This window comes from Papilio xuthus, unplaced genomic scaffold (assembly GCF_000836235.2).
Source record: "Papilio xuthus unplaced genomic scaffold, Pxut_1.1 DF829567.1, whole genome shotgun sequence".
NCBI lineage: Eukaryota > Metazoa > Arthropoda > Insecta > Lepidoptera > Papilionidae > Papilio > Papilio xuthus.
Window position 1 is genome coordinate 1,126,301 of NW_013529082.1, and position 14,450 is coordinate 1,140,750.

Sequence of the window (14,450 nt, forward strand, 5' to 3'; positions counted from 1 at the left end):
GTTATATTCAGGCTTAATGTACAAAAGTTAGCGGATAAAAACTTAACAACAATAAAGACATATTTGACCATGAAAATATACGAGAATAATATTGGTATTTCGGCCATTTTAACATAAAAAAAAAAACATTCCGATCAAAAAGTATTAAATTTGGAGCACCAGGGGTGTACTTACGCGGCAACACACATAAAAAAACATACAGACGAATAGATAACCTCTTTCTTTTTGAAGTCGGCTAGTAATGTTATTGAATAACCACACTAGATTTCGTCTGCGACACCGTCTGCGAGAAATTAAAAATAAAACTTAATTACTAGCCTATGTTTTCTTCTTCTATGTTCTACAGCTATGCCAAATTTCAGCGAGATCTATGCAGTCGTTCTGTACATACCTACTGACAAAGGTCCATCTATCTAAACTTTACATTTATAATATTATTAAGGTATTCTGAATTAAGTTTAAAGAATTTAAAAATAGACCAATTTGTGTGTGAAAATTAAAAAAAAATTCAACAAGAAATATAAATTTATTTAATGAAATCGTTAAGAAACGCTAAATGTTTTTTTTTTTTTATAAATTGTTTAAATCACAAGTCGCTCATAATTTAAGCCTTAGTTATATTCGGTGTTTAGTACAATTAGAGCCCTCTCCTGAGGGTATGGTAACAGTGCTTTTAGTAGAAACACACCTTTATGTTTCAGCTGCAAAATTGTATGGCCTTTTATGACCTCATGTATGTGAAAGAAGTTAGAAAGTTAAATGGGATTTGAATGGTCGACAGCTAATTGTTTTTGGACTAAGAGAACACATTTGTTAATTTAATGGTCCTAATTGTAGAGTCCATAATTATGATGCTAAAATAACTAAGTCATATGTTCTGCGAAAATAAAGACTCATTAATTTCAGTCTCACTCATTTCGATCTCACTGAAATTTGCCATAGATGTACGATATAATCTGGAAGACCACATAGAATACTTAAGTTTTTTTTAAATTCCTCGCGGAGGGAGTCGTGAGCGATAGCTAGTCATAGAATAAACACTAATTTTAATACAAAAATTAACTTAATATTATAATCTCTCTATATCTAGATATATAGAAATCTCTATATATATTATATAAAAGAAAGTCGTGTTTGTTACACTATTTATAACTCAAGAACAGCTTTACTGATATGGCTGAAAATTGGTGAGGAGGTAGCTTAGAGCCAGGAGACGGACATAAAATATTATTTATTCATTTTTTATCGAATTTATGGCTTGAAGAGCTGCTTCTTATTTAACTTACTAATATTATAAATGCGAATGTTTAGATGGATGCGATGTGAATGGATGGGCTACACTAATTAAGTTTTTTTTATATATATCCACGCGGAGGGAGTCGCGTGCGACAGCTAGTGATGAATAATTCAAGAAATCAATGAATTAATAAATATTTTATTAATTAAATACACAGATTTATTTGAAATGGCACAACTCAACTTATACACTATATCATACAAGCTACCGCCAATTGTAACCCAGCCTTACAACTGACAATTTATATAGAACATTTTGTAGAGTATTAAATAAAAAAAAAAATAGGTAACAATTTCATTAGATTATATTTTGCTTAATTAAATTCATTTTTTAATTTAAATTTAGAACGTCAGTCCACTCGGTTTTTTATCTTCTACGTATTCATTTATCTTCTGTCTGCCTCTGGAAGAAAATTTAAAAATAGAATTATTTTTTAAATAATTAAAATATAAGATAGGAGATATATCAGAGTCAATTGAAAGTTTTAATTCCAGAATATAGAATTACGAAGTGTCCTTTCTTAAATTAACTTTAATAATTGCAAAAAGCACGTCCTTGGTTCCAGATTTTTACACCAACTCTTTGTTATAACTCAAAGCCTACGCATTTTAAGATCGTTAAGAAGTTAATGAATTATTAGCATTTATCAAAGTTACGATCTGCTACTGAGGAGCTTTATAGCTCGGTTACTCTACGAGGTCTACGCTAAGCACCATCTACATTCAGCCACGATAAGTGCGTTTTAACTATAAATGTGACTTCAAATAAAAAAGTGACTTGTCAATACCAAAAAGTATAATATATATATTTACCAGTAGTTGCCACATCTTCATGTTTGCGAGCACGTTGTCATCCAGCATAGGCTTAGCTTCCATGTTCCTCGATCGCACCACAACTGGAGAATCTGCGTTCTCGAACCTTTAACAAAAAGTATATGGTAATGAGAGTTAATATACTAAGCATTTATGTGTGACAATCTAGATTAATCATAATTATATACGCAGATACTTTTGTTTATACTGAAGAAAACTTTAATTTTGGTAAAAAATACTAGTCGTTTTCATATAACCAGCGCCACCATGCTGTAACATTTTAAAAGTAAGCTAATAATATTGTGCTTACATTTGCGTGTTCATAGGGGATGCATCGCCAGCCACATCCATCCGCAAGATGTCGTTGAGTTCGGTGTTTTTCGCTTCGTCGTTGCGGTTCTAAAAGTTCAGTTTAAAAATTTTGTACATAGATGGCGCTGAACGCATTAGTAACGATAAACGGTTCTACAACGAATTAAAAAGTAATCAGTAGTGGAAGTTGTACATCAATAGTTGAAAAAAAAATTTAAATAAAACATGATATTTCCTTTACATGTTTTGATTTGTTATTTTACCACAATTGCTATAAAATTTCTGCGGCAGATGTTTTTTATTCTCAAACATAGATGGCGTTGTACTCAATTGTAAAACTTTTAACATTTTCTTTAAAGAGAATCAATGTAAGAATTTTTCCTGTTTCGATGCTTTATATTATAAACAATGCTTACCATTTCAGAGTTTGCAGCGATATTGCGTAGGATCTTTGTAAGATACCAGTCAGGGGCGCTGGAGAGAGATTTTCCTGACCGCTTGCCGTGAGCTGAAAATAATTTGTTTATTAAAATGTTTGTAATAAATTAGACAACACAAGAAACAATTATAAATTGCATTGCTTTAGATTCGAACTGTATAAAAAAAAAGATATCTTTGATAATAAAAAAAACTAATAAAGTCCGCAATTTTAAATATGATTTTTAAGGATAAATAACTTATATTTTAATTAAGAAAGAAGGTAAACATGTTGGTTATATTTCCACGTGTTTCACCATCACAATTTTGTCATTACTTTCGTCCAAATGTAATTAAATTATTAGCAAATCCGTTATGTTAAAAATCCATTAAGCATCCATTTTAGGGACATTGTGTTTTTTTCTCATTTTTATCATTAATATTCATCCCGCAAGCCGTAGCGTGGATGCGTTATATTTTTTAATTACCGTCATATTATAATCCAACGTCATTTGGAAATGACAGGGATTATAATTTAATAATGGAATATTAATGTGTCTTATAACTGCAGCACTCAGAGTTGCTACACTTACTATTACTAAACTGACCTTAGTGTATACACTATATGATATCATCATCATCAGCTCACCATACGTCCCCACCGAGGGGCTCGGAGCCTACCCTAAGTTAAGGGTGATTAGGCCACAGTCAACCACGCTGGCCTAGTGCAGGTTGGTTGACTTCACACATATTTTTGAATTTCTTCTCAGATATGTGCAGGTTGCATCACGATGTTTTCCTTCACCGTAAGAGCGTCGGATAAATGTACATATGTAAATCGGAAAACGAAATACACATTGGTACATGGCGGGATTCGAACCCAGGACCTGCAGTTTGCAAGTCAAGTGCTTGACCCCTGAGCCACCGACGCTCTATATGATATACCTTAACTAAAAGGTCTAATTGAAGCATTCTTTAAAGGATTTCTGAGAATATTCTTACTGAGTAAATTACTTATTTAAAATCTTTCAAGGTCTACTAAATCTACTAAATCTGACTAATGTTAAAATGCATGTATGGATGGATGGATGTTTGCTACAGAACGGCTGCATACAAAGATGTCGGTGAAATTTGGCATAGATGTAGAACATAGTCCGGAAGAACACATAGTCTACTACTTATAAATTAATTTCTTATTTCGCGCAGACGGAGTCGCGGGCGACAGCTAGTTTAAAATAAATATAGTAATAAATTACAGTAACAATAAACATTATATTTGTAAATAGAAAAGGATAAAAAAAAACAAACAAAAGAATTGCGACGAAGTAAATTTCATGGAAATAATAAAAAAACATATAATAAATTGATAACAATAAGATAACTATTAAATAAGGGTTAATTTGAATACTGATGCTAGAAAGTATATCAGGAGAGGATAATCCATTGATAAAAAACTACGACACTGCGTAATACTGGATACAACTGTTGTCATTGATAAGAGGTTCACAATTCATAACATTGTAGCACCCTTATTTGTTTGTTTATCACTTGACTAGCGGTCGCCCGCGACTAAATCCGCAAGAAATTAAAAACATAATAAGTAGCCTATGTTTTCTTCCAGACTATGTTCAATATGTATGCCATTTCATAGAGATCCGTTCAGCGGTTCTGGAGATACCTTTAAACAAACATCCATCTATTTAAACATTTGCATTTATAATATTAAGCTGTCGCCCGCGGCTGCGTCCGCGCGGTATATAAAACAAACTCAATAAGTAGCCTATGTTCTACATCTATGCCATCAAAATCCGTTGAGCCGTTCCGGAGATACCTTCAAACATCTCTCATCTAAACATTTGCATTTATAATATTAGTAAGATAATAAGAAGTTAGATTTTGTAAAGAAAAACTTGTGTTAGAGATCGAAATATCCCTAATTTCTTCATATTTAAACGTTTATACAAGATCAAATGTCATGTTATCTAATAAGGGAAATAAGTAAAATTATTTATATAATTTAATAAAAAAAAAACTAGAAAGCAAATTTTTAGGTTATGAACTCATCTGCAACATCTGATAAATTGACAACAAAATTATCAGCTCATTACGTCAAATTAAGAGGGACTAGGTCATAGTAAACCACACTGGTCCAGTGCGGGTTGACTTCACACATCTCTGAATTTCTACACAGATATGTGTAGCATCACGTTGTTTTCCTTTACCAGATTCAGATTCCTTTGTCAGATTATTACATATTCAATTCCAAAATCGAAGAATCAAGTATCGAAACCTGGATGTGTAGATTTTAGTCAATAGAAAACATTAGCTAAATACACCACTTGGATGTAACTAGCTAACATTATTTACCTTTTTAGGGTTCCGTATCTCATAGAAAATAACGTAACCCTTATAGGATCACTTTGTTGTCCGTCTGTCTGTCAAGACCCTTTTTTATACATAAAATTGTACGTGTTACTTAATAATTATAGGTAAAAGACATATGGTTGGTGATCCGGGATTAAAAGAAATCCAATATTGTCGATAGCAGTTGCGCGTTCAGAGATAATGCAATATATCATGTGTACTATAATATTACGTATTGAACCGATTATTTTCAGTTATGTTTCTTTTAGTTTCACTACGACTGCATTTATTAATCTTTGAGATCCTAAAGTTATTGTCGTTAAGTGGATCAAAACAAACTGATTTTTAAATTGAATTGTTTATTTTGATCGAGTGCAATATAAAAATATTTTGTGTATTTTTAATAACACGATATAGTTAACAGGAACTTTTTCCGAGGTGGAAAAAGTTGCTGGACTAAGCCAAGGCCCACAAAGGGCTGTAGAGCTAGAAGAAGAAGAAGATATAGTTAACAGTTATTGAATGGAATTTCAACATAGTATTTTCCAGTTGACATCTGTATGATAAAATAAATTAAAAAAAAAGTTAAAGGTCGTGCGTAACTATTACAAAATCTTCATATTAAATATATGAAAAACATTTCGAATACATGAAATTTGATTTGTTCGAAGGAAAATAATAAAATTCCGGTCCCTGTATTAATTATCATGTTTTAGTTTGGGATTCAAAATTTATACGTTTGCATAATTATAACTTTGTGATACTTTAGTATGTATTTTGATAGAGTTATGTAATAAATATATATTTAGAAATCATAAACGATATTATTCTATCAACCGTATACATATAAAATTATTCAAGTGTGAGAACTTTTTTTTTTAAATCGATTTTTAAATGACGTCATCGCATAGTATAATTACTTACCTCCCCAGCAAGAATGGCCATAGCTTAAGCAGGATCCTGTAAGTAAATAAAAATTTATAATTAAATATCAAAATAATAAACAGAAATGTCAAAATAACCGTAATTTTATAACAACTGCGCAATTAATTTGCTTCTATTTCATTTTCTTTCACTTGCAAAAGACAAGTAAAAGTTTTTCTGCAGTGGAAACTGACGGTTAAAGGATGGTAGACTATTGTTCCATTCGAAATTGCATTTGGAAAAAGGAGAATAATAAGATAGTAATATATATAAATTACAGGTCATAATAGAAAGTTCTATAGTCGATTTTGTAATAACAACAAATCTAGGTAAACGAAAGTAATTGCGATTAAGTTATTTGACAGTGGAAACTGACTTTAAGTAGATTCCATTCGTCATATTTACATTTTATCTTGTAAAGAATGTCGATTTAAGTTTTTTTAAGACTTTTCAGTGTACGATTTCAAACTATAATATTTAAACTTAAAAGCTTAACTTTAAACTTATTTTGAATGAACGTACATAAAAGATAATTTTTAGTTCAACATATGTAACAAAGAACAGCGAAAGAAAACTATTTCCGATACGTCTTCATCAAGTATTGTTCAGAAAGAATGCATTTTTAAAGAGAAATATTTAATAGTGTGCAAAGTAGAGCTTTATAAATCAAAAAGCTTTTGTTGAGCTTTTACAGGTCAACGGTGAACTGGTTGAACTTTTATATGCCATTCTTTAAAAAACCTAAGATTAAGAGCATGTATGTTTTTGTTTATGTTTCATTATTTTGTTTATAAAACAAATTATCAACAGTGCGACTATATTTCGAATGCTATATCATTATTTTACTTAACCATTTCTGTTTAACTTAAAAGTAACTTACTGTGCTTAAGCCACACTTAGTTATTATTGTCACAAAAATTATTAATCTAGACTTATTATGAGAAATCTGCATTAAGAGACTGTTTCTTCATCAGCACACGTCCCCATTGATGTGTTCGGAGTCTACTCTAAGTCAGAAATGACTAGGTCATATTCAATCACGCTGAAACATTGCGGATTGGTTGACTTTACACTTTACAAGTGATTTCCTTCATCGTTAGATACATATGAAATTCGAAAATCGAAAAACACATCGGTATTCAGGAACATATTTTTCAAGGTGAAGAAATGCTTACGCAAATCTGACTCTATGGTGCGAAAAGAATGTCAGACTTACACCGACTAAAACGGTGGTCACCATCGATGTTAACAAGAGGAGGCATCTCAGTTTAGAACATAATAGTAACCACCTAAACGGTTAGCAAATCCAAGGCCTGTATTGCTATGAATGAAGCTTAGTCATATTCTACGTACTTTGTAACTGATCTAATCTCATAAGGTATAGTGAATGCAACGCTATCGTTATGGGACTATCATAAATGCACGTCTGATGCATTAGACGGGAGTGTCCACTTAATGCGATCATAGTAACATCATGAGCAATAAACCTTCAACATACTTGCTTAAGAGCTCTATATGTCGCCTGTTGAACAGAGAACATCGGATCAAGATGTTCACTAATCACATAAGTCTTTTTTTAGGAAAACTGGTGAACCTTAAGATTAATTCTAAATGTTAAATTAAAAGATTTGTTTTTTAGCTCTTTTTCTTTCTACTAGAAATGCTATTTAGTTCAGGACATCTCAATGGACGTCTTCGCGTCGCAGTTTTAAAAAAAACAAGAAGTTTAGATAGCTGGATAGAGTAGCTTCGTCAAAAATGGAAAGTTATTTAGTGCGTCGTAACTATGTTTGGGAAGCACTACACTTCTTGCAAAAATTAGACTTGATTTTGATTTTTAATCTGTCCTTTGTTTTTAAACTTGTAAACCTTTTTCTTACTTATAATAGACTAAGAGAATTGTTTAACCAACTTAAAAATCCATCTTTCCATCGAGCCTTTCGAAATTAATAATTTCAAAACAATTATCTTTTGTTTACGGGTTGTTATTAAAATTATTGAGGCGATGTGATCTTTGTTGGTAAATGGTCTATTGTTGCTTCAAGTGATGCCAGAAATATACACATTTTTGTTTTAAAAAAAATATTGAAAATTTTTATATACTAAATAAGGGAAAAATATTCTTAGCAATATCTTTTAAAGTCGGTGTCAGATAAAAAATAAACATAATTTTTTTTATATCATAAGGTGGCAAACGAGCGAGCGGCCACCTGATATCGCTGAAAGAGCGAAGTGACCGTTGCCCATAGACATACGCAATTACATATGCGTTGCCAACTTATTTTTTTACGACGGAGAAGAGGATGCACAGAAAGAAAATATTTCTTTCCATGCATCCTCTCATCCGGAAAGTCCACTTCCACTTCCCATCCTTTCCTTAGAAGAAAAAGGGTGGGAAGGGATAGAGGACTAATTTAGGCCTCCGGGACGCACACTCATCAGACGAAACGCGGAATTGCTTCCACTTGACGTCTGTCTTCTGTGTGGTCGTGGCATTTCACGGGGCGAGCCGGACAACTCGTGCGAAGATGTTAAAGCGGGCTCTACCACTGTTAAAAATATCTGCTTTTGCTGACCCTATATATTTTCTATTCAATAGATACTATTTAGATTTCGATTATTGCGTCATATTATGACACTCTTTTGTTTTGATATAATTTTTGCATATACGCTTTGCTACTTATGCGTTGTTGGTATGAATCGGTGATAGTGGAAAGACAATTTATCGTGTAATCATTTAGTACTAGAGGGCATATAAATATATAAACGACAGTTTCGCATGTTCATAAATACATTTGCGTCCACAATAATTACGTTAGTTTACATTTACACCAATCTACAATATTAATTACATTATAATTGGACGCGTAAATGTAATCCATTTTAATGAAAATTTCATTCATTAAAATTATTCTTTTTTCAAATTGTACAATAATATATTTTTCCTATCCTATTCTTTTTAATGGATTTTATTTAACTAAAAAGAAATAGTAATAAAAGTATAAAAACATAGAAAATTTACCATACAAAGTGCTTCCACAAATTAGCCTTCAACAAAGTCCTATGCAAACCATTTCTATGAATGAAAAAAAATGGCGACCCTTAGCGTACTTCCATGAACAATATTAATTAATGCAAATTTTACAATTTGTCGTTAAAACATAAACAATTTATGTTCTTTTAACATGATAATCGTTTAGTAGAACATAAGCTCCTAAGAACTACAAAGCATAGAGTATTTAATAATAGAGGTAGCAAATATTAAACAGCCATATTTTTAACATCAATCGGTGCTCTGTCAACATCTAATCTACGGCGGTGCGAGAAATATTCCGAGCGTATTTACAATAAAGCTCATGCCTAATACTTGATACAACATTTATATCCGACAAAACCTTACTCAAATATACATATGATGGAGTACATGTATTGATATTTGTCACGGAATTTACATTTTTTTTGTGTTATTACACATATAAATAAGAAAATATACTATATTTTAATTTACATTTCAAAACTTGAATTTATTGTTTATTAAATTTCACTGTAATTATAATAAAAAATTGTAAAAATTACAGTCTCTAATGGAAAGGTACAACATAACGACATAGGCATGCTCTGACATACCTCCGCGTTGACTGCGCCACCCGTTGACTTTCTGAATAAGGCTTGTTGATTTGCTACCTCTATTAATTCGCTGCTCTGTGGATCAGATGTATCAAATTTTGGAATTATAAGTGTGTCTGAAATTTATTACTCTGTCGACCAGTCTTAGTAGATTTAAAAATAATTTCAATAAATACTATGTAGATCTCTATATTATTATACAAGTTTGTACGTTATAGGAAATAATGAAGTTTGATTTGTAATCATCATCATCAGCTCACTATACGTCCCCATTGTGGGGCTAGGAGCCTACCCTATTTTAGGGGTGACTAGGCCATAGTCAACCAAGCTGGCCAAGCGCGGGTTAAAGTTAAACACACATATCTTTGAATTTCTTCTCAGATATGTGCGGGTTGCATCACGATGGTTTCCGTCACCATAAGTACATCCTTCACGGGAATACATTTAAACATGGCGGGATTCGAACCCAGAACCTGCATATTACAAGTCAAGTATTTAACCCCTGAGGCGCCGACGCCAGTCGTTTTAACTGAGTAAAATGTTAGAATCAATAAAACCTTATTTATAAAGGAACTTATATGAACCTTAAAAGACGATAGTACAATAATGTCATCTTTGATCGGCTTTGAAAAATGCTTTTAAAATTGCTATATTATAAATTGTGACGTCATATTACGTATAAGACGATTGTATGCTTCGTAAGTAATCATTTTGATGTCTACGTCAATAACACAATAACGAGTCACGTCCCAGGAGCTTACGTTGTTCTTCCTTTAAAAAGTTTCCTTTATAATTTAACCCTGTGATCGTATTTTCAATTTTGCTTTACAATATTGGAATTGCAATCATTTTATATCTTCTTATTTCAAATAAGTTCAATATTATTTTTGAAGTAGAAAAAAAAAACTTAATAAACATAGGATATGTGTTCTTCCATACTGTGATACACATATATGTCTAATTACAGTAAGATCCATGCAGGCCTTCTAAAGATATCTTCAAACAAACATCCATCATCCATGTTCTTCTTTAATTCCTCGCGGACGGAGTCGCGAGCGACAGCTAGTCGTTTAATAATTCAAACGCGCTTTATAAATGTAAATTGTTACTGTGTTGGTATTATCGACCTACCTCAATACTGAACTGACCTGTTGCAAGCTAATAGTTTCACACGAGGGCAGTGATAAATTACAGTATAATAGTACAGCTATTGTTACAACGTACGCACCAAGACATAGCAGTATGTTTTATATTGAATAAGCTAACCACGAACCCACCTGATGTTAAGTGATGATGTGGTCGACTTCTCTACCTCAATTTACTACTCTCGTGTGAAACTACAATTTAAATAACAAGCGTGGTTCATGACCTTTATAATTAAATATTTTATCATACGATCTATTAATGTTTCATTTATACTACAACGTTAATTTGTTCGTTTTAAAAATCATTCTCAGAATAACGTGACCTAGAACCATTTTATTCCAGCTACTCAATGATGGAATTTACCTATGTTTTTTTTATTCAAATAGCTTGTTAATCTATATGTACTGTTTACCTTTATTTAAATTATAACCGAAGTATACTGCGTTAGTTTGTAATCGAATGAGACGTATCCGTAAAAAACTAGAGACATCAAGTTTTGTAGGCGCTTTTGCTGTATCTTATTGTCTTAGTTGAGGCTATTAAAATTTAAGCCCTAGGTTCAATTACATTCAGAAACATAATGTTACTAATATCATTATCTATGCAGCCGTACAAGAGATATACTTATTATGCGTATCTCGAGTACGTCTACATACATAGATCATGCTGAAATTTGGCATAGATGTAAAAAGCCTGAAAGAACACATACGCTATTGTTTTATAATGCCGCGGTGTCAAAGTTGTTGGCTACAGCCTGTATTAAATGAAGACCATTATTTTAGGTCGATGACAGTTATTATTCGGATCAGATCTAAGTTAATCAATTGATAAGTATTGTTAGGAAGAAAATCCGACACTGTGCCGGTGTACTGGCGCAACATTAGACTTATTGAAATGTCAATGTTTATGTCTCCTCACTAATCAATCTGAAACTTTATTTCTTAACGAAAGTAAGCTTTTCGCACCAAAGGATTTAAAGTAAGGGAACATACCCATACTAAGTGACCTACTGTTTAGTTTTTTCTAAGTTTTTTTAGACTGCAGGCATACTTAAATTACTAGTGAATTATGTATTATGAAAAAGAACACCTAATGACTACGTGGCAAAAACCTGAACCACCCCCCTCGCTCCTGTGACCGACCGTAGTATTTTAAAGACTCCCCCCCCCTAAACGGGTCACGTAGTATGGGTAAGTTCCCTAATAATGTCTATAACTATCCTAAGTTATGTTAGGAAAGCTCGCAAGTGTACAGACGCAAACATCAAATTAAATGTTTAATGGTGACGGAACATTTGCCGACATCGCCAAATATTTGTCTATCGGCCATATTTTTATGTTGCGGCGTTAAAAGCTGAGTTTAATATCTCCGGCAAACATTAGCTTAATTTACGACTCGGCTTAGCGAAGAAATCAGATTTATAACTCATAAATACTTAAATAAACTTCAATTTTATTTAGTAAATAATCTACTAAATTATTTAACTTATATTTATATAGTTTTATATACATTTAATATCTATTATATAATATTTCACCTACATTTGAAATATTGACTATAAAAATGTAATTTGTACCCCTATTTAGATTATTTCTTTGGTTAGTAAGATCTCTGTGAATTAAATATATTTGTATACGTTTGATGGAGATATGGTACAATACGGTACTCTTTGTTTGACAAGGAGTTTTCATTCTGCGCATACTGTCCACTAAACACCATTACCTTGTTGATTAAAAAACGAGATGATAAAAAAAAAGAATAGCGCGGGAAATCAATGAGTTGACAACAAATTTCAGTAGTAAAAGAAGTTGTTCGAATAATTAATAAAATAAGTATATTTTTATCAATGACGAATAAAAACTTTTTGGTTCCTGGCTGGTTTTAATTCTCTACAGTTATTGTATGATAAATTGGTATTTAAGTGGTTATTCATAGTAAACAATTGTTTATTTAAACTTCTATAGAATAAATATTGATTTGAAGAGTATTAGAGAAAGAGGTATTGTTGCAGACTGAATTAGAGAATCTTCTATAAATTTTAATTGGCTTCGATATCTTGCTTTATTATTTTGTTTATATAAAATTAGCATTTGCTTACGATATTGCTCGACTCGAGATATTTCAAGAGACGAATCATTGTTTAATTTTATTGTAATTGAAAATATTATTTTTGTTGTTATTATTGTTGTATTTAATGAGTAGATTTTAATAATTTAAATGTAAAATATAAATAGCTTAAATGCATTTTTATTAATTTTAAAGTTTCAATTCATTTACCGTGGGTTTGTGACTATAAAATCTTCTGTATAAAACATGTCGTCATCCCAGTCATTATCTCAGTGTCAGCCATATCATATTTATACTCAGAAACCCACGGTTAATGCGCTATGCGAATACATAATAAGATATAAGAATTCTTATAAAACAATTTAAGTAACATTATTAAATATATAAAAAAGTTCCAAAAACAATTGTTATCGAATCAAGACGATTAGCGGGAAAGTGTCGAAGTCCTGTAAGTAAGTTCCCGCGCGTTAGAAGTCACCAAATCAAATAGAACACGTCAAAACTACCAAAGTTATTTATTTGCTATAATCACGTTATTAATATTGTGCTACGTGATTGTTGTTATAGCTATTTGTAGTTAATTTTTATCTACAATCTTCTAACAATACTATTAGACTTTCTAAATCCAAATACATCAAAATAAATCGGGTTTAAAACGTCATATAGTAATCATACTGGAAAGGATTGGAATACAGTTTGGTTTATACTCGTATAAATAATTGAATTGTCTTAGTAAAATCACATAAATAAACCCGTGTACTTATTTACAAACAAAATGAGTGATTGGTGCAGAGGTAATGTATGCAACTCACACGTAAAAATATGACATCTATAACGTTACATCAGATATTGTACAGTGCACAAACAATGGCATGAAATATAATAACAAACTTACCTGTAGCACTTTGTACAAGACATATGACGACCAACAGGACCAGAAGTCCAGTGAGGCCTGAACTGCTCTTTCCGTGAAGCCTGGACGACGACATTTTAACTGGATTCTTGAGTAGCTAAAACATAATAAATCGATTATCTTTCCAATACTGCAGTTAATTTTATCATACAATTTTAATATTGTACTAACTACCCTTTGTCATAAATTTGACAAGGGGTATGTTTATATTTCATCCCCATATCAGATCGCGAAGGACGCGTTGTTTTATACCATTAGCTACGGCCCGCGACTCTATCCGCGCGAAATTTTAAGAAAACATAATTAGTAGCCTACATATTCTTCCAGACTATGTTCTATATGTACGCCATATTTTTTTTTATAAGAGAAGGGGGCAAACGAGCGGCGGGAACACCGAGGTGAACAACGACACCCATGGACATTTGCAACACCAGAGGAACTGCAGATGAGTTACCGGCCTTTAAAATTAACACTCTAATATTTCGTAGAGATCCGTTCAGCCGTTCTGGAGATACCTTCAAATAAATATCCATCCATCCATCTATCCAAACATTCGCATTTATAATATTAG

General features: G+C 31.9%; 1 protein-coding gene across 2 annotated transcripts; it reads right to left on the minus strand.

Moving 5' to 3' along the window:
• Positions 1–1,519: 1,519 nt before the first annotated feature.
• CCHa1 (neuropeptide CCHamide 1) lies at positions 1,520–13,970 on the minus strand. Of its 2 annotated transcripts, XM_013311632.1 has the most exons (7): positions 13,862–13,970; positions 9,754–9,828; positions 6,127–6,162; positions 2,838–2,929; positions 2,420–2,508; positions 2,110–2,215; positions 1,520–1,699 (listed from the first exon to the last, which is right to left on the minus strand). In XM_013311632.1, the coding sequence occupies exons 1-7, from the start codon at positions 13,953–13,955 to the stop codon at positions 1,679–1,681; spliced, it is 513 nt and encodes a 170-aa protein (XP_013167086.1). In that variant the 5' UTR covers positions 13,956–13,970; the 3' UTR covers positions 1,520–1,678. The 2 variants fall into 2 exon arrangements, with proteins under 2 accessions (XP_013167086.1, XP_013167094.1); XM_013311640.1 differs by lacking the exon at positions 9,754–9,828.
• Between the last annotated feature and the right edge of the window lie 480 nt (positions 13,971–14,450).

Coding starts and splice junctions, on each gene's coding strand:
- CCHa1 (XM_013311632.1), bottom strand. CDS start 13,955: ATGTCGTCGTCCAGGCTTCACGGAAAGAGCAGTTCAGGCCTCACTGGA. Junction 6,163..9,753: donor GTGGCGCAGTCAACGCGGAG/GTATGTCAGAGC, acceptor ATTTACTTACAG/GATCCTGCTTAAGCTATGGC. Junction 2,509..2,837: donor TCGCTGCAAACTCTGAAATG/GTAAGCATTGTT, acceptor CTGAACTTTTAG/AACCGCAACGACGAAGCGAA.